The following is a 26,042-nucleotide window of genomic DNA, read 5'->3' on the forward strand; positions in this document are numbered from 1 at the left end:
AATTCTAAAATATTATCTCTTTTTCCTTACTCAACAAACTAAACCAAAGACTTCAGGACAAGTGCATAAATACTGCTTTTAATTTTGTACTGTTATGCACTGCCGCTTGGGCTGTGTCACACACATTTAGCAATAGTAATGCTTCCGGACCAAAAATGTATGCTCTATACATATGAAAAGTTCTTTTAATCCAAACTAAGTTTGGAATGTCACACACAGTCGACCAAATAGCATAGGTGGCATAACAAAATCAGCAGCAATAAGCTGCATGCTTCTACCGCGGAGCTGTATCAGGCTAGGTTTCCATACATTTTCCACTGTACCCGCATGAAGAACCCTGAGGCTCTCTCTTTCTTTGAAGTGCGAGGTGTTTCACAGCCTTCCACAGGCATTCTGGTATCAAGTCGTCACTTCTCTATTCGCGACAGTGTTTGCAAATTATGAGCGAAAATCAACGTCAACACAAATCCGTAGCGTTACGGGATTTTCATTCACGCCGATTTTCGCTCACGCTCACTGTCACCACCGCCGCTGGCTTTTCTGCAACACTTGGCCCTTAACAATATGACCTCTGAAACCCCCGACATCGGAAGCCATTGCCCTAACAAATGAAATGTGAGCACGAGCAGAAAGTTGTGATGCGATGCGAACACGGCCCGATAACGCTATGGCAATAATTAAGTGTCTTCGAAAGCACCGCATGAATAAACAAGCCCCAACCATTTTTTGTACCTTTTGTCAACACACTTAAATGAGTAAATGGGCATTGACTGCTTTATTAAACCACACTAAAAGGCAACATGGTGACTGTGACATCAACAGTCTAAAAATTAAATCCCTTAAAAGAAATAGCGACAAAGAACAAAAGGACACTTTTGTAACAAAGAACACTTGTTCAAAGGATATTGAAATGTTTCGCATTGACTGACATCACCCATTTCGGCTGAGCTAGTGAACAGACTACAACTATACATGGCAGTACTTTGGAATGGAATACCCAGTTTTTGAACACAAGCATATTGTTGAAATGTTTGTACAACACACGAAAAATAATACATTGCATTTGGTCACAATCAAAGAAACTCCACATGGCTGGCAAATACAATAAGGTACAACAAAGACCAGAATAGTTCGTATGGCTCTCATTCAATGGTGATAGGTGCTATCGGCCCCAAGCCTTTGTCAAAAGTCTCCAAAGGTCTCCAAAAGTCCCTATCGCAGGTGGCCAGGCCTGGTTGTTTGGGAAGCCATTTGGTGAAAGGTGATGAATCATCCACACACTCGAAACATGCTCTTGGCTGACAGTTAGCCAAAAAATTAAAAATAGCACTTATGTCCCCTAAGCTTTTGTGGCCAGAGATGCTACCTCGAGAAGACCACAACTTGACACCCCTCAATCAAAACCTTTTTACAAGTGACCAAGGCCAGTGTTTACGGCTACATTTTTCAGGCATACACGGAAATCACTTCAAAAATTATGTGCCGACACATGGGACATGTTTGCTGCTGTTGCTGAAGCAATGTTCCGACACACCGGTTGCACAACGCAAAATGACGGCATGGCATAAGGATGACAGTACGCTCTTCGTTGAGGCAGACAACGCAGAGTTGCTTTTCACGCTGTTGCTCGAGTTCTAGCTCAAGGCGTTTGAGTCTGGTTGTGCGCGCCGCCGTGGTGCGCCGTAGGGTCATTGTAAATGGTGGAGGCGATGGGCTCTCTCTTTGGCCCACCTGTCGCCGTCGCTGGAGCGTTCGCGCTCTTAAAGTGAACACAAGGCGCCACATAGCGTGCCAGATGAAGCGATGAACCTCGGCACGGATGGCGACCCTCAGGGTTATCGCTGTCAGCAGCAAGATCACTAGTCCAGTGTACACGTCTCCCGGTTGACCGAAAATAAATTGATATAGGTCACTGGTGGCGGTGACGATTACACTTCTTACGTAGTCGGTCACCGTTGCTACGAATGTGCAAATGCAACTGACAAGGCCAAACACCCCATAATACACATAGCGCGCCAGTTGCAGTGTTGTGTACGGAAGTAGTTGCAGTAAAAGTAGGGCTGATCTGAAAAAAAGTCCGAGGAAGTTGCGAGATGAAGACACAACTTGGAGCGCTGCTGACGACGCGCCGTTACACCCACTCACAAAGCTTTCCTTTAGAAAGGTCGATAGGCGAGATAAGGAAGTGACCGTCATGACGATACAATCGGCACTACCGTGGACTAGAATGTCGGTAACGCTCACTATAAAATGCACCAGGGACACGATGTCTTGCATGAAGAAGACAAGCTCTCTGTAGGCTTGACACAGACCGGCACCAAGGTATTGAACGACAACCGTGGCATAGTACAAGGCTGCGAGGGTAACGCTTCCCAAAAGTTCGTTGATCCGCAGAAACAAGCACACGGCGGCGACGCAACCGTCGACTAGGCTGCTAAACGTCCACAAAACGGCGGATACTGCTTCCATAGCACACGGCTATTCGGGAATGAGCTAGGTGAGCGCAGGGCATGCCATAACGGCAAACGCAGTTCACTCAACGCAGCCTAACTAAGGGAGAATCGCGAGCACTTCGAACTTTTTGAAAGTGCCAACAGCCTCAGCGCGTCGCCTCAGCCAACGCTAAGGGAAAGTGCTGCCACTAACGATAGCGCTGACAACGATTTAAACTTGTCGGTGCGCGTGCAGGTTGGCCACGGTGCACCTTCTAGCGCCCAACTAGCCCAACGGAAGCCAAATCGTAGGCTATCCAATCCAGTCTGTTGCCGCTCTCGGCTACCTCTGCTGCCTGCCGCATGCTCCCGCATGCTTCGCCGGCCCTTGCCCGCCTTGGGTGCCCGCCACAATGCGACGATGCTCCGTGTTTTAGTGTGCCGCTGTATGACCCAATCGCGTATGTTTAAGTGGCAGAGAGCCACTCGTGTCGACTACTACCCAAGTTGACCAACAGGGGCGGCGATAATGCGTAGACTTGGTTATAAATTGAGTTAATTGAAGCTCGTTCCAAAGCGTGATCGCGATGAGCTTGACAACGTCCGCTGGCCTGCGGTGTACCGATTTGCACGCGTACCTGAAAACGCTCTCGCCGGCTACTCTCGACAAGCTGTACACACACCCGGCGACATGTTTAGCCGTTTTTCGGTACGTTTCTTTGAAATAGCGTTTCTCTGTTCATTGGTGGTGGCATTGTCGCGTTCAAAATGCGCTCCCTGTTTCAGAGAACTGCCCATCATATCGCGTCATTACATCATGCGATTGCTCTTTGTTGACCAACCTGTACCCCAGGCTGTCGTGTCCTCGTGGAACGAACAAAAATACGTCAAGTGAGTAGCGCATGTGCCCCTGCAGCTCGAGTCTCGACATGAGGTACAGCAGCATGCTACCGGTGCTTTCTTTCTAGCGCTGTTGCTAAAGTATAACTCTAGCCTGCTTTTTTGCTGCGCGCATGAACAGCCTCAAGGAATTGTCAACTCTGCGTTAAAAAAAGGACGAAAACCGGCGCACTTGCTTTGGCATTTGGTCGACGAATTTTCGGTTTGCAAGCTTCTTCACCCTTCGTGCCTTTTATTCTTTTATAATACCCTTCATTAGCAGCTCACGTGCATCGCTACTCTTAAAAACCTCGTGTCTACCTACCGACATCTTTTGCAAGTTCATCAGTCCATGTGTCCTCAGGCTGAACATTGGAATGACCATTTGGGAGTCCTTAAAATATTGCCTTGCCTAAGCTCTTGGCTCGCTTGGTCAGGGTTCTCTTAGTTCTCTGTCTAATGCAAGAATTTACCACCCGAGAATTTACCACCCGGTATGGCCTAATGTTTTTGACAGCTTGTAGATAATTTATTTCCCTTCATTACACATCTATAAATTTTTTTTTAATCGTTTTTGCTTAAAAATTTCAATATGTGTGTGGGTGGAGGGGCGTCCTTGCAGTGCACTTCTCATTTTTAGTTGTCACCGAGATAGAGACGTGGAAATGTTTCAGGACAAATTACAGATATCTTGGGAATGCATTTTTAGTTTTAATGGGAAGTTTGAAGGAAGTGGCAGATGATGGAAAGCCATTTGCATGCTGTGTCACGACACTGAGGGTCATTAGTCGAGCCGTGAGAGGTGTATACAACCCCAGGACAGACTATGTAGTCCTTATCTCTGCGCAAGAATGCACTACTTCTGTTCGAATAAAAATGAGAAGAGGCCAATGTTTGCTCCTGAGAATGATCTTCACCACGCTTCTGTGTTTGAGTCATTGTCAGCTATGCTGCAGGCTAGGCTTTTCGACAGTGAAGCAGGTAGGCCCACATCACGTCAAGCGAGCCAACTGACAGCCTTATATGGGGTGGATGGTTTTATTCATAAGGGCAAGTTTGCATTGCATGCATTCGGTGGTAAGGTGCATAAACATACAAGGGTGAGCTGACTAAAAATCGTAAATAAGTAACAAAAAATTAAAAGGACACCTCTGCACTCCTCATGCTGTGGTGAATGAGAAAGCATTAGCGTCCCATTGCCAAATGGGTATGTTGGTTGCTGTTGACGGTTGCACCACTGGGTGAGGCAGTGGCATCAGCATAAAGTGCGGTAAGTGCTAAAATCACGTGTCCCCTCAGTGCCGTCATCATGCTTTTTCCTTTGTCTTTTTCTTCTCTCCATGACTGACTGAGAGCCTTGGCAATTGCCCTTGTTAGACATGTCTAATATTAAAGTTAGGTAGCTGCAATGTCGAACCTTCTGACATACCAGTTGATGTCAAACTCATTGTACGTCAAGCTGCGGGTGCTGGTTGATGTCAAAGATAAAAGCGTGGCAACCTCGGGCCGGCACATCTCATCTACTTGCTGGGCAGCACCATACGATCGCAGGTTTCAGTAGATGCAGCATGATGGCACTACTGTTGCACACAAAGCAGAGAGGATATTTCGCGGAAGTGTACTCTGCTATGTGCCTAATGGCTACTTGTATAATTAGCTTGCTCAAATTACTCATGCATGCCTTAGTACATGTCTAACGTGTTTCTAAGCCACAATGCATTCACTAGAACCACCTTTAGTCACCTAGAGCATGGAGCCGTCGTGGCATTGGGTAGGTTGCCATCTTTCTCCTCGGGAAAAAAAACTGCCAAGGGTAGGAGGGGGGTGCATGTCAATCGCTATTGAGCTCACAGTGTGCAAATGGAAAAAAAGAGGAAGGGAACACAAGAAATGATGACAAAGCCCCTATTCTTGAATATTTCTTAACTTTTGCGATTATCTTTTAGTTAGGTTTACCACTTTGCACCAAAAAGGAAACCTGCAGTGGGGGAAGGGAGGGAAGGATTAAATTTTGACAGTTACCACCTGTAACAGGGAAAAAATAGTATTTGGTGCCTAATAAGCTTTTTGTGCCTGCCCTAAGCAGTGCTAGTATTAAACCAAGAGTGTAAAACATGGGTATATTAGTCCTTTTTGGTAAGATGACATGTCATCACCCCGCTACAAAGGGGAAACCAATAGCAATCATCATCATCAACATTCAATGAATGGGGGGAGGGAGTGGAATGGAATGATGGGTGGATGTCGACATAGAACGTGCCATACTAGTGCTCTATAAACCCCCCCCCCCCCCCTCCTCCCAATTTTCTCCCCTAGCATTTGGTGGGGAAGTCTACAATGCATGTGGGTGCGCAGTGGAAGATAAGACTACAAATCACCGACACAAGAAGGCATCATCTTGGAGCATTACGCATCATTAGGGAGCAATAATACTCTGACCTCCTAAAAAACGGCCTTCATTCAAATCGAAATGTGAATCGCTGCCTGCAGGTGTTCTGTTGCAACATGACAATGTAGAGTTGCGACGATACTGTATCGAAGGTTCCACTGGACTCGCCGTACGCTACAAGCAACTTCTATGTTTTGACCACTCAAAGAAGCACTGGGCAGCAAGAAAGGCTGCTCGGATGAAGAGAGATGCCACGCTGTGCATGGGTGGGCGTGCACAGACCCAAACGAATTCTTTTCTGTACAAAGTCAGAAACTTTGTGATTGCTGGAAAACTTGCTTGAGTGTAGGGGAGATTACGTTGTAAAGTAATACAATTTTGTGCAGCTTGTGTGCAGTAAATAATCAAACATATATTCAAAGCCGTCACTGGATTCACCCTTTTTGCATTTCATCTGTGGCAGTCTTTGTTGCAAAACACTCGGTTCGGGATGGCTAAGAAAGGAAATGGCAGTTTTTTTTTTCCCCATCATAGCAGCTGTGATGCGAGACCATACTTAGGCAGGAGGCTGTGAAGACCCAATAGTTCAGAGAGTTCGGCATTGTGTCTTCTAAATCGCACTTTGGGACGCAATCAATGCTCATCAATACCTCTGGTTGTGGTATGCTCACACGGTGTACGTGGCAGCCTCCAAGTTCGATATCTAGCTAGGCACATGCTGGTGAACAAATGGCCTTTGCAAACTATACATGAGTTGTCTCATGGGCAGAGTGTCACTCTATAAATGTTCATTATGCTGTGGTACAGGCTGCCGTCGTGAACGGGATTTGTCAGCCATGGGCCAGGAGTCGAGGTCTAGCTTAATTTATGAAAATGTGGATGCCAGAACTTGCCTCAATCGCCCAGATGAAAGTAATTGCACTAGTTAGCTTAGGCACCTTCATTGTTCAATCAGACATCACTTTGTACTTTGCAGCATCCTACTTATTATGCATATAGCCAACATAAAGTTTGCTGCAAACAAGTGGTCACTTAACTTTCCTGTCTATAACTCACACTGTAGTCAGTGTGGCAGCCCCCTGTAAACTGCCATTTTTGAAAAAAATGTGGTGGCCAAGTCACACTTTTGTGTAAGTCATACTTTCTTAAGTTCGGCACAATAAAACTACACTGATAAACCTTTATATGTGTGCTGTCATTGGGAAGTATGGGTGAACGGAAGCCAGTTTTATCACTTTTTGCAAGCGAACCACCACGGCAGTGCCTATTTCTGTTGGGGCTGCATTGTTTGAAGACACTTTCAGAGAAAGGGCAACATAGCTGCATCTACGAAAAGTAAGCTACTTCTATAGTTCATTTCGCAAGCTGTGTGGAGCACTGTGGAGGTTACACATATCTCAGCTAATCCGTTACTCACTGGGACATTCTACGAAGGCTGGCTGAGGGAAAGCGACCGTGCGCACTGGGGCCTTGGAAGGGAGTTTCATCCCCCACCTTCCCCTCCCTGTCATTCAGGTGGAATCGCGTAGGTATACCGGCCTCCGTAGCATGCCCTGGTGAGTTGGACACGAATTAGCTCGGATCTACACTGCCTCCACAGTGCTCTATGCAGCTCGTGAAATTGACTATAGTGAGCTGCTTTGGTGCATCTGGGAAGTTTTGCTCTTGGAACTGTTAAACCTGATTGATCTTTATTGCACAGTCTATATACCCCTGAAAATTTCTGAAAAATTGAATGATTGTTAATAGACGAGAAAATGCAGTATTGGATTGTGGTAGACAACAAAACAGGCTATGAAATGCAATTGCTGTGCTTGGTTAACTATGAAAGAATCAGCTATTTAAGCTACGTAATTTTTACTACTTTCCATCAATTACATAGATGTTCCACACTGTTACAGTGCTGTAGTTGGGGTTCTGTCGGGGTTACAAGGTATATTTTCTTGCATGCAAGTCACCTTTATGTTCTGGGTTTGCCAAATTTTGTCTGTATATTCCCACATCTGGGAAAAAGACCATTTCTTCAAATGTAGAATTTAATGACATCTTCCTTGTGTGCAAGGAGGCTTTTGTAAAAAGGATTAGGGTCTGGGAACTAGTTTTGCTTTCAGACTTTTTTTGTTTGTTCTAGCTTTGCAGTGCTGTAAGTTGTGCTTGGCCAATAAAATGCAGACATAGCCGTGGAGAAATTATTTTGCTTTATGTTTAGTTAGGACGGTCAACCATTCGTCTAACCAAAGCAGTTCTTCCTGCAGTTTGTGGGGTGCCTCCAGCTTGCTTGTGTGGCATCAGTTGGGCCTGGCGCGGAGCCTCGTGATTTATTTTTAACCTGTCTCTTCTGTCCACTCCTGTTGGCAGAGAACACTTGGAAGCTCTTGAGGCACTCACAGCACTGCACATCTGGACAGACTCCAGTCTTCCTGGCGGGCTCCCAGGCTGGTGGCTGAGTGGGGTGTTTCGCAAGAACATTCAGATTGCACTGCTTGGAGGGTGAGTTGTATTGCAAAGTTTTAAAAGTTTCCGCAGATTTTTTAGAGGCACAGTTGGGAATTCAAGATGTGAGAAGCGTTATAATTAAAAAACTTGTAGCACTTTTCTAAACTATTGTTTCATCATCATCTTCAGCAGCAACCTGTTTGTGTCCACTGCAGAACGCGGGCCTCTCCCCAAAAATTGTAGCCATTTGACGTCTCAGAACCGTTTATTGCAAAGCAGTTGCAGGTCAAGCATCTGGCTGCAGCAAAAACATAGTGCCAGTCAGAGGTGCTCGATTTTGTGAGCCAGAGGCAGGAGCACATGAACCCATAGCTCGGTACATGGCACCAACAAAGGAGCCTGACAAGCCCAAATTGGTGTATTTGCATGTTTTACTGATGGGTGAGCTTTTTGAAGTTCCTAATCGGCAACAAATGACCGCATGCACATTTATTACGGCGTTGGGTTTGTGGCTTGAGTAGAAAAATATTTTGGGGGGCCACGTTTGGGCAAACACATTTTGTTTGTGTAGCTTATACTATTGATGTGCTTTTCAGTGCACTCTTTAGACACGAGCACAAATGTGTGGCTTGTGCTGATTGTGTTTGCACATGCTGCAGTGGGAAGCCATGGGCGGTCTACAACCCTCTTGAAAGGGACAAGCACGGAAGAGATGCTGCCTTTCTCGACCAGTATGCGGCCGAGCGGTGGGAGGTATGCACTCGCAGTTATTCTACTGTGACAAAAACCTCGCTAGGCTTTGGTGGCTTAGAATTAGTGGCTTACGGGGTAGTGGTGGAGTGTCTCCATCCTGATGTACGGTTGGAAGGTATGTGTTACAGGCGAGTGTTGGTCAGGTATGTGTACCCCAAAGGTCACCCTGAGCTACGTCAGCGTTCTTCGTCATTTTACGCATCTGACCGCCTCAAATCAGAAAAATGATCTGGAAAGCTCAAGTGTTCAGGGTGGCTTGGGGGGAGGCATATTTGTAGCCACAAATTGCAGATGTTTATCAGTTGGTTTAGCTTAGTTTAACATTTTGACACCACTTCTATAATATGAAAAGTTCCCCAAAAAACAGCAGTAAAGAAAAGATTTATGAAGTGTAGGTAATTATGCTAATTAATGTATTTAGCAGCAACTTGCCAGAAATATATTCTGGGGTGTGTAGTAAAAAGAAAGAGAGACTGTGTCGGATGCCCAAACAGTATGTGTAATTTTTCTGCATGCATAAATTTTGAGAGGTGTTCTGACATCGAAACGCCCCCCTGGCTACGCCCCTGGTATTTACTATTGTATTTCCTGGCGACTGCCGGAATACAGTTGCTCATGCGAAAAATGAAACTGCTCCAACTGCCCCCCCCTCCCCCCCTTGCGGAATATCTGGAGCAGTTAAAAAGTAATGAACCCCTTATGTGTCATGAATACGCTCCGTTCGTTGAGGGTTTAATTTTTACTACTGCTCTAGCGGTATCGATAACAAAAACTCGTCGGTGTCGTCGGTGTTTGAGAGTGACGAGGAGTGGGCAAGAGAACAGTGACAGGGAGGATGGAGGAGGTAGGGATGATGTGAATCAGTTCGTCAACATTCATCTGTCGCACATCTGGAATCGCACTGCTAGCGCAGACCTAACTGCATGAATCAGAACGATTGCCCATAAATTTTTTGAATGCTTTGACTGAGCTCCAGTCGCCTTAGGTGCTTTGCCATATTGGTAGATGACAGCACACACTATATGTTGACCTAACCAGGTGCAATATGGCTTGGTGGCAACAGGGATGTTTATAAAAATGGTGTTGTGTACAGGTAAGGCTTTTTTTACCTTTCAGGGAAGGGGAGAGAAGAAATATTGCATTGTAAGGTGATTGCAGTGATTTGGAAGAACGGGGCTTGACTTTACCACCAAGGAATTGACTACGTTACTCATAGTGGAAGTGAAAAAATAGGAGCCATGACAGTGGCACTGGTGGTGACTTTGGCATCGCAAAGCAGTGGTGCCGACTTGATGTCAGTGTTTCCCTCAAGTTCATTTTGCTTGTCATAATTTTGTGGTCCCTGGGTGAGGCATCAGATGCAAGGGACCAAGCTGACCAAATACAGTACCGTACTTGCACGATTCTAATGTGCCCCCGATTGTAATGCGCAGATAAGTTTACTGATGAAAATTTGAAAAATACTTTGACGCCGATTCTACCGCACAGAGGCAAAAGAGATGACATCACGTACCTGGCAGAAGACAGCTTATTTGATGCATGCAACTATGGCAGCAAAAATTCCTTGTGCTTCATAAACTTGCTTATCCAGCTTCTGCTGCCATTAACACTATAGCGGTGAACGTTGAAAGCTGATTTCGGTTTTGAGCCCGATTTTAACGCGTGCACATTTTGAGGCTGCTTTTAGCAGAAAAAAAGGTGCGCGTTAGAATCGTGCGAATACGGTAATTTAACCATTTAATATTTAACCGTAGCCATTTGTTGTTTTACACATAGCTAAGGGGTTTGCCACATAGTGGGAAAGCAATGTTATAGCTGAATGAACACAAGTGTTTTGCTTCTAGTTTATGTAATTTCTGTGTATGGTGATTTGTTCTCATTGCAGTGCGTTCTTCACTTCATGGTGGGCTGTCATACAACGGAAGGCATAAGTGCAGATGCAGTTCGAATACTGCTTCATGCAGGGTTGATGAAGTAAGTTTTTCTGTGCACTTTACCTTCAGCACTTTACCCTTAGCTTCTATGCTTCACTGACCATTCCGGACTGCCGTTGTTGCAACGTATCTGGTCCACGTGGTAAAGACACACGTAGTGTGTGGTTATGATGGCCTGTTACCTGCTCTGGGTGCCAATGTGGGCATAAAGGTTGTTGCTACAGAGCGCTGTAATCCCGGCTAGCTAGCTACGGTAGGCAACAGCATCCCTCAAACTCCACCAAGAAATGCGGCGTCACGTAGGGAAGACGCGATAGGTTCTATTCACTGACAGAGCAAACACAGGCCCCATAGGGCCGAAACGAACAAGGGGCTTTATTAGCTGAGTAGTATGTACAAGTATTTACATAGTGATTGCTCATACAAGCCGGTAATTACAATATACTAACGCGTGCCATTGTGACCGGCGGGTAGACGGGCAGGAATTCGCTATGCTACATGTAGATACGAGCGAGGTAGGCCTAAAAGTCTTAACCTGGGCATCCGGCTCAGGGCTACTTTGACAACGTCACAGCAACATGTTGAGAAGAGCAGGTCTCCCCCCCCTTCAAAGTGTTCAGACAGACAACTATTTTTATTGGAGATGGCTCGAGGCCACAGGGTTGAAGGAGAGGGTTAATAATGTCCAGCCGTGGCTGCCTTTGCCATAATGCGGCCAACGTATCTTGGTGCCGACGACGTGGCCGGAGCCAGTTCTTTTATGAGAGGACCCTGTCGGGACGGTGTTTGGCATGAAGCAAGTCTAGTGCGCCGTAGTCCCAAACGAGATGGCAGGTTGTTGTGGTCCCGTTGGTTTTGCAGGCAAAGCATCGGACTGGTCTAGGTAGCGCAGAGGTGGAACCACCGTTGGGGCAGCTGCCATCATGGGATGTCGGTTGATGTGGGTAATCTTACCTTCGAACAACCACGTCTGCTCAATGTGCGCCTGTTATCCTTTAACCCTTAAGGGCTCATTAAAGAAAGCAATTATGTTCCAAAATTGCCAATTTTTTTTGTTGTGTGGAATGCTTCAGTAACATGTTCCAAACAGAAAAACATTTGCGAAAACATTTTATGGCAGATGATGTTTTATGGTCATTCTTCTCCCCACCATGTAATACCCTCATGCACCTATGTTTCGAGCACGACTGCAGCGCCGCTGATCAGTGACGGCGGCAATAATCAGATGTTGCTCATCCCGAAGGAGCCGCAGTACGCGGCAGAGAATTCGCAGTTGTTGCGAAAAAGTCGGGCTAGTAATGCGTATTTCTGTGTACTGCTAGGTCTATGGCTCCCACAACATTTTCAAAAACGCCGCGAGCAAGCTGCCAAATCAATAATTTCTCTCGGATCTCTTGAAATGAAGCGGAAAGGTGACAGCAATGAATCCGCGTAGTGCAACGTGCCATGTAAACAACGCCGATTGACTTGTGGCCATTAACATTTGTTTTGCTGTTTTGTGACTCGGGGATCTTGTTTTTGTGTGCATCCGCCATCAGCTTCGAAGGGGGCTTGTGACAGCCAGTGCACGATGAAACGCGCATATGCAACGCGAATTTTGTCGGGAGTAAAAACAGCGCGCCAGCACACACCCGAGCAATCTTCCCTGCGTGCTACGGGACGTGAGGCGGAGCAACGGTTGGCGCTTTTAGTCTTTTTTTTTTTTTTTTTTTTTTTGTTACTGCGCATGTGGCTACCCCAGCACTCTATTATTACATTTCGCTTATGTTTTAATATTCTGTATGCTTGATTTCTTTTCTGTGTTACGATGCTCATCGCTGCTTATGTTTTCCTAGTGTACGCGCGGAGCTGCGGCCCGTACGGCAGCGGCGGCTGCTTCGACACAGATATATCGCGACCAACTTCATACAAATAACATTTTGTTGACTCATACAGCGGGCACACCGGTGCTAATCTCAGGGCTGAAAGCAGGCAGCAGCTGCCCAGTGTTCTCAGTTATGAGTTGACGAACCTAGCAACTGCATCAGCATGTTTACATGAGCCGTGGCACCCGGCCTTGTTCGTGCAGATTGCTTCGACTAGAATTCACTTAAATCTTCATATAATGCAGTGATGCATGAACCTCGTGTTTCCAACAGAACCCACAACCGTTCACTGTACCCGCCTTTAACTAAAAGTCATAGCCCACACCTGTTACGTGGCCAACGCCATTGCCGGAAACATCAGGCGGCTTGCATTGCACCCGCTAGCTCTTCCCCGGGTGCAGTAAACATTGTTTGTGGCCTGTGTACAGAGCTGGCAACCACATTTTGCGGTTTTCTTATAAAAAAATGCCGATATTTCCTATCTCTCTAAACCTGTTAAGAGCGCGCTGGTTTGAGCAATCACACCTCGCACCGCAGCGCGGGCAGTGTGGGGACAGCGTGCTGGTGATGTAAGCAACATGTGTAAAATGCCGCCAGTGGCCGGTTGGGGCGCTAGTTCAGGCGCCAGTGTCGCCACCGTACCAGCGCACAGAGCCTATACCGGGGGATGGCCTGACAAATCAAAACAGCACATATCTATAACGAATCCCCCGTCTAAGAAGGCTGTGAAGGTTCACACATTGAAGCAGCCCTCACACTGGCACAAATGCACCCACACCCACAAAGACATGCTGTTTCTGAGTTCGACGCAGCCCAGCGTCTCCATGGGAGAAGGGGCAGATTAAACGTATTGCCAAGCCACCAAGGAGCATGCCCAAGACCAACGGGCCATGGGGCAGGTTCATACCAGGCCGTTCAAGCAACGGGCTCGTGCATTGAAACTCAGGTGTGGCTTGACCAGCTGCTGCAGGAGAGGGCCAGTATAGCTAGGTAAGCAGCAGCTACAAGGTGCTGGCCAGGCTGATGAACTTCAGCGGATAGCACAAGCAGGCCCAACCCGGGCTGTTGATGAGGCTCCAAAGAAGCACCTAGGATGTGCCCAGTGGAGGCGCTAGGGAGGAGCAGCAGGAAGCGACGCTGCACAAGACATCGCTGGGAAGAGCCCCGAGAAGGCGCCGGACCTCCAGAGTTGGAAGAGGTGGCCCGTGTGCCCGCTGAGTGACATTGGCTGGTGTGTGAGAGGGGTGGCGTGTGGTGTGGCTGCTGGCGCTGAAGAGAACTGGGCTTGGGGTCGAGCCAAGGGACGGTGCTGGAAAGGGGAGATGAACGAAGGTGGAGCCCAAATTACCTGCCGCTGCTCCCAAGCGGAGTGGGACAGCGATAGGGACGCACAAACCAGGCTCAGGCCTAAAAGAGACTCCAACGCCGGCACAGGGAAAAACTGGGGAGGGATAAATAAGGCCGTAATAAGGCTGCCTCTCCCAGCGAGGCGCTAGCAGAAAGTGCTACCTTAAGCGTCACCAACCAGGCAGCGAGAAAAAGAAAGCTCCCAAGCCTGTAAAGTGGGGTGTGTGTGGCTCGCAGCTTCGCTGTGCATAACGGTCATGGCATGGATGGTAGCCCAGCTTCCCCGTTTCGCTTTCATTGGTGGGTTGGAAACCATCACTGATCATGCCCAACTAGCAGTGCAAACAGGTAAATTATAGAAGGAAAAACTTATTTTGGTGAATTGCCAAGCAGTTGTGCTGTTCCATACATGAACCGTTCGCAATTTGCAATGCTATTTGCTTAGCTCTTTGCCCGGCATTTACTTGCACAAAAAATTTGCAACATGATTGGCGCTTGTCTGAGCTGCATGAGCTACCCCAATCGAATCTCGTTCCATCCAAGCAGGTTACGCACTTTTCTTCAGCATGCAATGTGCTCTAGCAACTGTGGTGGCCACACCACACCAATTTAAAATTATGCGCTCAATCTCTATGAAAGCGTGCGCGCTTGTTGATCAAGTGGTTTATGATTCAAAACGTGGCAGTGGAATGAAAGGTCTTTTGTTCTTTGCCAAGAGTTCCAGATAGTACGGAGACTGAGGAGTCTGCCTGCATCACCAGGCATGCCAATGCATACATCATTAATTAGTCAATTAATTTTTGTCATTAGTTTGGGCACCACACACAGTGAGGCTTGTTCATAGGTGGCACTAGTTATTGCTTACTGACATTTGGATGGGTTGGGCGATTTGACCAATCCAATCCCCTCCTTCTACCTTCTCCCTCCTCTACTGGGATGGTGACCACCATGAAAATGCTGCACATGTATCCTAAAAATATACTAACAGCAGCTACTGAATGCACTGATACGAACTCGAGTTGTTTCTGGAGTTTGCATCAGGCAAGCGGCTGTCAGAGTAAAGATTGATGGTTATTAGGATAGTTGCTGCCCTGGCGGGGCATCAGATTATTTTTAATGCTCCTAGTGGGGCACTTGGTGCTCCATTGATTTTCAGTACACGTGGTGTATGCATCCGCTCACCCAAAAGTACACTTCACTAAGTTTCATTTATTTGTTTGTTTATTCTTTGCCCTCCCAGCATAAATGGCTGGTTAGCAGGTCCATTTTGTACACATCTTCAACTTTACCTTGAGAGCCCAGTACTTTGCTAAGGTCGTATTTCTCTATAGTTTTTCATCTTTGGCAAATATTAAAAAAATATTGTTGTAGTAATAGTAATAACTGCAGCTTGTCATAAGTATTATTATTCAGTGAAAGAAATTTCAGTGCTACTGTCTGTTCTTTGGTGATTTAGTGCTAGTATTGATATTCCATTAAAGAATGATCCCACTCCAGATCCCAATTGAGATCTAGAAGCACCATCAGTCGCTTCTTTGCCTTTGGAATCGTACATATTTGCTTTGAGTAACTGACTTTTGTTGATTAGAGGAGTCCTTTGCACAAAGCCCCCTGGCATTAGTCTTTGTTTCGCTCAGAAGATAATTGCTGCTTTAGTGTTAATGCAGTTGATGCTTTCTTCGAAACTTTTTGCTTCTGGTACTATGTGGTACATTATTGTACACTCTTTGTCGGTGCAGGGAAGAAGGCGAAGGCAGTCCTCCGCTGATCACAATGGAGGGCTTTCAGTTCTTGCTGATGGACACACCGTCCCAAGTTTGGCATTTTGTCCTTCAATACTTGGACACTATTGAGGTATGCATTGCCCCTTTTGGGATAGTTACATGTGTTACTGCCGTGTTTTATGATCTCTTTCTTGATGCTGTGTGTACAAAGCCTTTAGTCTGTCCTGTGGAAATTTTCTGCCCCTTTCTTTGTGTGCCACCCTTAACCGTCGCTTCGCTCTCTGAGAACTCCAGCCAGCATGGTGAAAGTATTTGCAAGGTGCTCTTTTTGGCACCTTGTGCATCCCATTGTGTTTATTTTTGTTTAGCGTTGCCAGCAGGCTTGATTTTTCGGTTGGTTATGAAGCGCTGATGCAGAGCTCGCTTTTTCTTAGGCAGCAGTGACATGACGAATACGCCCAATTTTCACACTGGTGATACAAATTTATGTCGAAAATCACGTTTTGTTGCATAAATGAAAACAAAACTGATTTAAGAGGGCATTATCTAAGTTTGCCACGAATAGCTTTGCTTGTTTTGGAAACACAAAGAGGCACTGAAGCTGCACCTAGGCCATGAGGCATGCCTTAGTGGAGTGCTACAGGGGTAGTACAGCTGCGCCAAAGTACAACATTTGCGAGTTGCTGCGGCAAGATGCACCAATACCACAAAATTGACCCAAATTGCGCCTGTGCTGTGCCAAAGTACAAAATTAAGGGCAGGTCTACCCTTTGCCAGTGGAATCACCTGCCAGGGTTGCCACTGATGGCTACTTTTTGCCAAATTGGCGAATTTTAGAGGTCCGTGGCGACTTGAAATTATGAATGGCAACATGGTGAATTTATGACGATTTTCGACTAAGGACTCTCTCAATCAAGTAATGGGTTCCAGTTGCTGTTGTGATCCTTGTTTGCTTCCCTCATTGGCTTCTTCTCTGTCCGTCTCGACGGCAGTGTGTGATGTGGTGTTGAGGGGTCGTTTTTCTAAATTCCCCCGAGGCGCGCACGCATGTCTAGGCGGGGCTGCAGGGGTAGGCAATGGGGAGCGGCAAGCGGGACGCAACTGGCATGGCTCGCATGAAATCGTCCGCTGCCGTGGCTCAGGAAACACGCGGGCAGCTGATTTTTAAGTACGATTTTGGGTACTTATTCAACTAAGTTGCAGACAGTTTTTTTTTTTTTTTTTTTTGTAACGAACGAAGACATGCTGCGTGGCTGGCAGTGAGAACAGCTTTGCTGGTTTGCAGCCTTGCAGGCTCCCCAATTACCTGGAAATGTGATATTACAGGGAGGACAGAAGGCACATAACTGAAAACTTCGTGCCCAAGGGCAAAGGGTCTGTTGTGTCCTTGCAGTCAATGATGAGTTGACGCGGGGGAACACTTAAAAAGGTGGTTTATTCTGGAAACAGCAATGAGGACTGGTTTTGTGTGGGAGGCGTTCGCGAGGGAAAGCGTGCGTATGTATGCCCTTGTAGGGAACACTAATTGGCACGGGTTATAGGGTCCCGAACCCTTGCTCGCAAGATGCGTTCCTGCGCAGCATACACAACATATCCCCCAGTCTTATAAGATCGCCTTGTTGGGGTCAGGAGGTGGTCGCTGCCGTGTGGACCTGTGTTGGTCAGGTGTCTTGGGGGCCAAAGCTTGTGGGAGCAGGCTATCTGCAGGTGCAGCTGGAGGCGTCGCTTTCCCCGTCTGTGCTGGGACGGCGTCTCCCATTGTGAGATATCAGGCTCTATTGAAAGGTGGTGATACACACTTTCTCTGGAGTGGCCTCTTTTGCTCGAAGACGGCTGGAAGGTCGAGGTGCAGGCGTTGTGTCATGCCGTCAGTTTGGCCTGCAAGCGTCACTTGTTCCTTCACCCAGGACATATTTTACCCTCTAAAACAACTTTTATTTATAGTACTCTGCTCCTTTACTGCTCCAAAATAATATTTTTTACCCGTGCGAGCTTCTCCAAAAGTGGGTTTTTGTGCTCCACAAAGCAGTTTTTTTCTCCTCCAAAAGCTGTTCTAGCTGTCCCACCCATGACAGATTAATTTTGACCGCCTGGAAATCTTTAACCTGCGCTGAAATCTCAACACACGGGTGTTTTTGCTTTTCACCTCCATCCTAAGAGCAGCCATCATGGCTGGGATAGAACCGATGTCCTTAGGCTCACATTTGAATATTTCATTTTTTTCTGTATGTCATGGAGGGGGGGTGGGGGTGCCTGTTCATACCTTCAGTATCTTTTTTAATGTGTAGCATTCTTTGCCGAGTACTCCCACAGCCAGGACCGTGTAACGCCCTGCATTTCCACAATAATGCAGATTTTGCAGAAGTTCCGCCTGTAATCATTTTAATAGCAGAAATGGAAATAATTGGTCAAACGAGATTTTAAGAAACTAAAGAAATGAGAGAAATATAAAAAAAAATTATGGAAAAGGGCGAACCGTATACTGCCTTGCATTTCCTCAGTAATGCAGATTTAGCAAAAGTTCCGCCTGTAGTCATTATAATAGTGCAAATGGAGATAATTGGTTGGACAAGATTCAGAAAAACAAAAAAAAATTGGCTGTAAAGAACTCGCACTCAAGACAAGCGGCATAAGAATGCTGCGCATTAGTAGACAATTCTCTGAATTTCTGCAGATTTTTTTTTTTCTGAAGTTCTTTTGAATGACTTCATACTGCTTGCATTGTTACTTTTCTACGTGGGTTTAGTTCGGCACTTAAAAATTTCTGATTCTGACTCCTTTTCTTTGTGTAATACTACAGCCCTAAAGGTTTGTCTGGCAAATAGAGGACGGTTTCAACACCCATTTTTAAACTTTCATGAACGAGTATTCTGTAAGAACGCTAATTTTTTTCCTTCCTTTTTTTCACATGCAGTCACGAGGCCTGAACCTGGTGGAATGCCTTACCTTTCTTTTCCAACTCAGCTTCCTGACATTAGGAAAGGTAAACTACCTTTCATTTTCTTTGAGGGGGTGACTAGCATGTGCATAAATGCAGCCTACTGCACTTCTCCTTGGTGACGACGTTTTCGTAAAACCTGTTCAGCCTTCCTGTTGTCGCTGGACAGCTGCATTCGGGTGGAGGCTAACTTCGCGCGTTCGAAACCTTGCCCCACTTTGGCTTTTTTTTTTCCTTAACACGCACACTTGGAACCCTCATATTGTATTTTCCTACTCTTTCTTATTCTGCTCTTTCTTTACGTAAAGTGAATTTCTTGGCACAGTATTAGGAGTATGCCAAGGACAATAGTCTGGCTGCTTGGACAGATTACAGAGGTTAATTGACAAATACTGTGCGAATTTTGGAAGCGAAAAGTCGGTAAGCTAAAAATTACATAAGCGTAAAAGATGCAAATGCGGGCTCTTTATCCAACCTTTTTTCTGGTTTATGTTTTTCTTGCTGTTGGTTGGGCTAATATATCAAAAAAAATTTCTGGTGTGCGGCTAGGAATTATTATTATTATTATTATTATTATTATTATTTATTTACCCTATTTATTTTTCAGGATTGGTGCAGGCTCAGATGACATGTAGTTATATTTTTCGTGAAAATTTCCACCTCAATACCATAACAATGAAAACACAGGGAAAAGGAATAAGTTTAGCTTTCAAATGGATGTTGTTAGTATTGGGATTTCTGGTGACATACATACTCCGGGACTGTGAAAATATTTTGTGGCAGAGAGAATTTGATCCTTGTGAGCGTTTGTTATTGCAAGGTTCAGCCCCATTGCAAGATGCATGTGTGCGAGGTGGCTTTTTTTTTTTTTTTTTTTTTTTCTGGTGCAGGGTGACATGTTACATGCGAATTTCGGCGAAAATGAGTGCTGTATAAATCATTGGATAATATTTTAAAAATCTACCATTGCAGTTTTAGGTCCCAGCATGTAAGTAGTTGGTTGGTCTTAATGGTTAGGGCCAGTGGGCTTGGAACATTCATCGAAATTCAGCGTGCGACTTCAGTAGCTGTCTCTGTTTTTTGGCGTGGCCACAGTCACAGTCACTGCTGATCGCAGGGATAGGGTGCATGGGTTGAAAGCAGTGCATCAATGAAAATATCTACTCGCACTGGGCCAGTCTTGTCAATATTAGTGTTGTGAGGCTGGCATTTGAAGTTCCCAGTCAGTGGTTTTATTCTTTCTCGAGAAAGATTAAAATCATTCTGGAGAACCACCATTTATCCATCCCACTTCCCACCTGATACTGCACCACAGGAAACACCAAGTTTCAGAAAACTCTGCTGGCTCTTTGCAGTTCAAAGTAAGATTATTTTTTATTGGTGGATCTTTTAAGGTGATGCCACATGCTAACTGAAGCAGAAGCTAGTACTGGCAAAACAATTCATTTAGCTAGTGAATTGTCTCTATGCAGTGTTCTGGGACTGTATTTCTGAGGGATTTAAAAGTGCTGCCCTTCCTAGTATTATTTTTATACAATTGAATCGGGTTACCTATAACAAACTGTTTAATGCGCTAAAAATTAGTTCAATAATAATACGATATACCCGAACCTATTATGAACTCTAACAAACTTTTTGGATACGTTTGTTATGCCAGGGCTTATCTACGGGGTGAATACAAGCAAGGAAGTAATTGCTTCATTGTTGAATGACCTGTGTGTAGTAAAAACAGTAACTTGTGTCCGAGCCTTTCTCGGTGTCACTAAGCACAGTGTCCTTGGCACGTTAGAGATCAGCGCAGTACCGGTGAAAACACCGAGGCAATCTCTGCAGCCCCCCCAAAAAAGCAGTTGGTGCCTAAAGGAGCTGTCCGTGCTGACTGTGAGGGGCACACCCTCTCCCTCAGTAGAGCCTTTGCTTTCCACCGTGGCACTTTTCATTTCTGAGTGCCAAAGTTGTGCTGGGTGTCGTCTTCACCGTCATTGGACTTCTTATGTCCACTGAACCCCTACCCTGTGCTATGCAACTATATTCTTTATCCTGAAATTTTTGTATCTCATCCCTCATTCAGTTTCCTGTTTTCCCCAACCTCTGTTCTCTTCCCTCCGTAGTATTTCTGTTACTCGAATGGTCCACCTGTTGTCGTTCTTCTGCAGTGTTGATGATACAGTATCGCTACTTAAGGGGACTCATCTGTTAACATTCCTATGGTACTTGCTTCTTCATGACCCGCAGGCTTAAGAACTATCGGGCACCAATACCAAAAGTTTTACAAATGCGTAGAAATGTTCACAACGGCTTAGTTTGTTTATTTTAGAAATATGTCTCTTCTGTTACTGAAAGAAACACATGAAACTGTGGCTTGCTTGACAGCTGGCACCATCTAGTGAAAGCTAGATAAGCTAAAATGTGTTTCTTGTTTATTTTTTATTTCAATAAAGAAGGGATATATTTTTTAAAAAGAACAAACAAGGTGGCTGGGAACATCTCTACAGGTTTGTAAAACCTTTCGTATTTTTACCTGATGCTTTTGAGGCCCGTGGTTCATGAATTCGCAAGTCCCATAGGAATCTGATCAGGCGAGTCCCCCTTCAGCCACCAAAAGCCACCCAAGCAACTCGGGAAAGAAAAAGTGGGATTGTGATGTGTGCCACATGCCTTATGGCACTAGCAGCGGGTGTTCAGAATTTGATACAGTGGAACCCTGATAATACGACTTTCAAGGGATCTTGCTAAAGCATTGTATGATAAGGGTGTCGTATGACCCGGGCGTGGGGAAATGCCGCCCTGCTAGATGGTCTCACGTAACTGGTGGGATAAGAATTTATACAAACTACTATACCTGCGAACCTTTGTTAGCGAACCTTTAGCTAAAATCTCAAGTTAAAAAGAATAAACGCCTATTTTGCGCCCCCCTCCCCACCACGGTGGCCAAACTAGCCCGCTAGCCAAGCGCTGCGCGACCCCCGTGCCGTGAAACTGCCAAGGCCAAGCAAAACAAACTAGTAGTACCAGGCGGGGATGGAAAAAAGGCGTCAAAGAAAGAAGCGGAGCAACAACGCTGCTTTGAAAGACACTGATCAGCAGAGAGCAGAGATAGAGGGAGAGAGAGCGAGCGACATGAAAGGAAAAAAAACTTGGATAGAGCGGGCGAGGAAAGCAGGTGTTCAGTGATCGCCGTGGGGTTGCGTCGTATGTGTTTTCACGTTTGTTCGTTCGCGGCTCGATGGGAGCTTCAAATTTACGTTCTGCCAGCCACCTGAACTTCGATCACAAGGGTGCTGGTTTGGGCCTGTTTGTAGAACATGACAAAGAATTGAAGCACTAGGACAACAGGACAAGCACCTTTTGTGTGTTGACTCACTTGTCCCATTGTCCTAGCGCTTCAATTCTTTGTCTGAACTTTGACTTGTCGTAGTTGGTGCGTTGGCATACTGCTGCCGTGTGGGGCCGTCAAAGGTCAACTCCCGCTCGCGAGTACCCGCCTGCTTGCTTGCGTCTGTTCAGCAAGTGGTCTGGCCCACCTGCGGACTTTTGCACATCGAGCAGTGTCAAACGGGGGTCAAGAATAAAGAAAGGTCGGGATGAGGCTCCTAAGCGGTGTAAAAGATGGGAAAAACGCCTGTTTATCCGCGCCAGGGTCCGTCGTATGAAGTGGACCGCGTACGCCCACTCATCATATCATCGGGGTTTGTAATGCATTGTTTCTATGGAGAGTTTGCCAGGACCGCAGTGATCCGTCGTAAAAAGTGGGTCGTCGTAAGTCTGGGGGACGTATTAGCGGGTTTCCACTGTATATCCAATGCACAATGAGGAGCAGATGGCACAAGCACAATCGGCCGAGCGCGAACACAGGGATCGGGGACGGTTCCCCACTTCGACAGGGATGTCTTCACCGCAGGCAAAATATCCCAATTGGCAACTTTGCAGAACGTACTCTTGGGAATGGACATTTTTCGCTACTTTTATCAGTACATGCACTTGCAGGCTTCCCTTTACTTTTGCTGGGTCACTCTTATGTGGGTTTTTTATTTTTATTTTTTTACTCAAGGGGTCAATTTTTTTTCATTCAAGAGGTCCCTTTGTGTAAACCAGACCTCTACTTTCTCTTTTATTCACAGAGTAGGATGTGTTAGCCAGGTGTTCTATTTGTTTTAGCCTTGTTTAGAAGCTCTTGGCTGTGTGTGGGATAGTATAAAATCCTTGCCTTTACACTTTGCGCACAATACAACAGGTACAGAATGTTCTTGAATTATATGGCCGTCTGAAGCAGCATACGCCCAAGACTAGACAGAATGAAATCAGAACTTATAAATTTATAACAATGGCTGCAGACGTCTCTGGCGGGCAGGGTCGTAATCACAGTTGGCGGGAACAGGGTAGTACATAACTTCAGGTGCTGTCAGAGCAACCGAACGGCCTGGTGTGCAGTGACAAAACATCTTTGTGGCACCGTGCCCACCATTGTAGATGACCTCATCACACTTGCAGCATGCCAAGACGCCTGGATGATCATTATAGTTAGGGATGCAAAACAGTGCAATCCCATGTTTTCAGTAACTGCGATTAAGGTAGCACTTGATGTTATGTGCTTTGTTCAACGTGTACGTTGGCTATGTTGTGATGATAGGCAAACCTGAAGGATAGAAGAAAGAGGATTATAGAACTGAAGGGTAGGAGTGGACATTACAACTGCCCCCTTTCTCTGTACCGTCACACAGTGTTTCGGTTCTTTCCATTCAACCTCAGCAATGCATGAGCGGATGGAATGGATCTTTTGAATTGATATAATGGTAGCGTTCTATTTTGACGTGTTAAGATTTTCCAGTTAGGTAAAATACGTGTGCATAAAAACATTTCTAATATTTTTTTTGTCTCAGATCCCCGCTGTCTATAGTAACTGATCTTGAGCTTGATCTGTATTACTGTAAGAAGCTTTGCAAAGCCCTCTAAAGGCCAGCACATGTGAAAATTTTTCATAGTTGGTTCAAACTGCTGTTAACTGACACTGAAGCCACCATGCCTAGTGACCTGCTGAGCGTTGCGCCTGAGCGTAATTGTAACTTTTATGCTTTGCTGGTGCAACTTGATGATATGTATGAAAAAAAAATTTTGTTTTGAGCTCCACTAAATTTGAACATGGTAGCAGCAAACGTGGAAGTGAATTGTGATTTTCACTGTCTGTTTACAGGGGGGGCTCAGCAGCCACTAAAAAAGGGGTTAACTCTCACGGTAATTAGCCTAATTAATAAGCTTAAACTCTTAAATACTCACTTTTGTACATGTTTCCGGTGGGGAAACGAAGCCCGTCTTAACCACGGGGAAGACTCGTTGGTTGCTCGGCAATAGACCAATTCCGCTTCGAATGTTCAGGCCCAAAATTGCGGTTTCTAGGGCGCAAGAAACCTGGGTTGTGGCTCCAGCAAGTACTGGTCAACAAGTGCAGACAATCATTGTTCTCTTTTGTTTGCCAGTCCTGAGTAGTTTGTAAGTGGTCCAGAACTGCACTCATTACAGAAATTCTATTGCAAAAAAAAAAAAAAAAAAAAAACAGCTGCTCTGGAGCAGTTCCGTGCAGTCCAAATGTCAAATAAAAAAGATGTGCCCCTACTATTGCTTTGCTGTGGCCCCTTTTGCAGCTTGTCGTTGATCGTTTTGCTCGCGTCATTGTTGTGCAATCACCGGTAGTGGAGGGGCTGGCAAGCTCACAATTTCACCGTCTTGCCCAGAGCAAAGATATTCCATTTTGGATCTACTACAATGGGCTTCATTTCCCTCATCGCTGAAAAATTGCCTTCGGTCATCCTTCTACCCCATTTTTTCCCCCCTCCCTTACTTGTATTAACCAGTTTGAATCTCCCCTGCAGCGATTGTGCACAGGGTTTTTCGGGGGGAGGGGATGAAGGGGTAGACAACCTTTTTGCAAGGGTGCAGCACATAAGAGATGGGCTGACAACTAGTTGCACTCTTTTTTCCTTTTTTTTTTCTTTATAAATTAAGAAAAACACTTTTCTTTGAGAAGAGTCTGTCTGTTCCTCAGTGGCTTTCTAAGAAATGAACACGTGTCGCAACTCCTTGAGATGATAATCAAGAATGGATGGGAGGGCAACCTTCATTTCCCCCTGCGTGCACTACCGGGATGAGATGCCAGATGAGCGTACAGCGTTGAGTACTGGTTTCATGAATGCCATCCCCTGTAGACAGTGTTAAATGTGCCACGTTTTTATTTATTATTGAGGAAATTTCTAATGTGACATATTGTGCAGCTTTCTATTATGTGGCCATTACTTTGAGTCATGTCTTTAGATAAAGGTTCAAAAGACACTTTTGTAATGGTCTACCAGCATTGCTTTAAATTATCAATATAGCACGCATTTTGTTGTTGTGTCTGGGTTTTAATGAGGAGTTTAACATACTTTTATACATTACTGTATTTGTAATTAAAATGTCTAGCTTTTTCTTTAGACAACATGTTCCTTAATAGTGTTGGCATGTGTCTGTTGTAGATTATTTTGGGTGGTGGCAATGATTGATATGCTTAATTCCAGGACTACAGCACAGAAGGCATGTCGGAGTCTCTGCTGGTGTTCCTACAGCATCTCAGGGAGTTTGGGCTTGTATATCAGAGGAAGGTGTGTTTATTTGCATGTTTTCTTTTTATGCTGGTTGCTAGCTATGCTTTGAGCCCACTTGTAGCAGCTAAGGTAAATATGCATAATACATTTGAAAATAAGTTCAAATAATTCAGAACCAAAGTTCGCCAGTGGCACACTGCTTTAGTTCGTTTTGCCTCTGAAGTTGTTGCTGCCGTTGCTATCAAACCATGCATGTTTATGCACAGAGTATTTGATGTTCACTACTTTGATATCAAATGCTGGCTAAAGCTAGCAGGACATGTCTTTTTTAGGGCAGTTGTTAGGCATTCTGCAATGTGAAAGTTTGGACAAGTTGGTAGTCTATGATGACCTTGAAACTCATACAGAAGCAAGGGTGATATGCCAGAGAAAACAGGCACAGCTTCTACAGGGGAAGTTAAATTTTGTGGAGCTAGAGGATCAGTTCTTGATCGAAAGTTCATACCAAATCACGGCATTTCTTGGGGATCAGCGCAGTCTCTTATAGGCTTTCGGTATCGATGTAAAATGTTTGTTATTCCCTTCTGCATAGTGAGCTGTTAACATGAGTAGAAGAATGCAATGATGCTTTCTGAGGTGGGGTACTTCCAGAATGCTGCAGGGTTGTCTTACCTGTGGGAGGGTTACTGGAGTATGTTTGGAGCAGAAAAAAAAAAAAAAAAGAAAGATAGAAAAACTAGGCAGAGGAGGGAGCGGTTGTTATTGCCACA

At 45.4% G+C, this 26,042-nt stretch overlaps 2 protein-coding genes across 2 annotated transcripts in view; one reads left to right on the forward strand and one right to left on the reverse strand.

The window, feature by feature from the left end:
* Window positions 1–57: 57 nt before the first annotated feature.
* Window positions 58–2,621, reverse strand: LOC144149042 (uncharacterized). The gene has a single exon (XM_077680592.1). It carries the CDS (start codon window positions 2,467–2,469, stop codon window positions 1,447–1,449), a length of 1,023 nt encoding a protein of 340 aa, XP_077536718.1. The 5' UTR covers window positions 2,470–2,621; the 3' UTR covers window positions 58–1,446.
* A 140-nt stretch (window positions 2,622–2,761) lies between these two features.
* Window positions 2,762–26,042, forward strand: part of Mrn (general transcription factor IIH subunit 4 marionette) — a 44,797-nt gene continuing 21,516 nt past the window's right edge. Inside the window, exons 1-8 of the mRNA XM_077680583.1 lie at window positions 2,762–3,141; window positions 3,219–3,323; window positions 8,059–8,190; window positions 8,796–8,889; window positions 10,775–10,863; window positions 15,775–15,889; window positions 18,674–18,742; window positions 25,246–25,329. Of these exons, the coding sequence (XP_077536709.1) occupies window positions 3,020–3,141; window positions 3,219–3,323; window positions 8,059–8,190; window positions 8,796–8,889; window positions 10,775–10,863; window positions 15,775–15,889; window positions 18,674–18,742; window positions 25,246–25,329 (810 nt within the window). The 5' untranslated portion in view covers window positions 2,762–3,019. The remainder of the gene's footprint in view (window positions 3,142–3,218; window positions 3,324–8,058; window positions 8,191–8,795; window positions 8,890–10,774; window positions 10,864–15,774; window positions 15,890–18,673; window positions 18,743–25,245; window positions 25,330–26,042) is intronic.

This window comes from Haemaphysalis longicornis, unplaced genomic scaffold (genome assembly GCF_048455015.1).
Source record: "Haemaphysalis longicornis isolate Haplotype H1 unplaced genomic scaffold, Haemaphysalis longicornis Haplotype H1 scaffold_1, whole genome shotgun sequence".
Lineage (NCBI taxonomy): Eukaryota > Metazoa > Arthropoda > Arachnida > Ixodida > Ixodidae > Haemaphysalis > Haemaphysalis longicornis.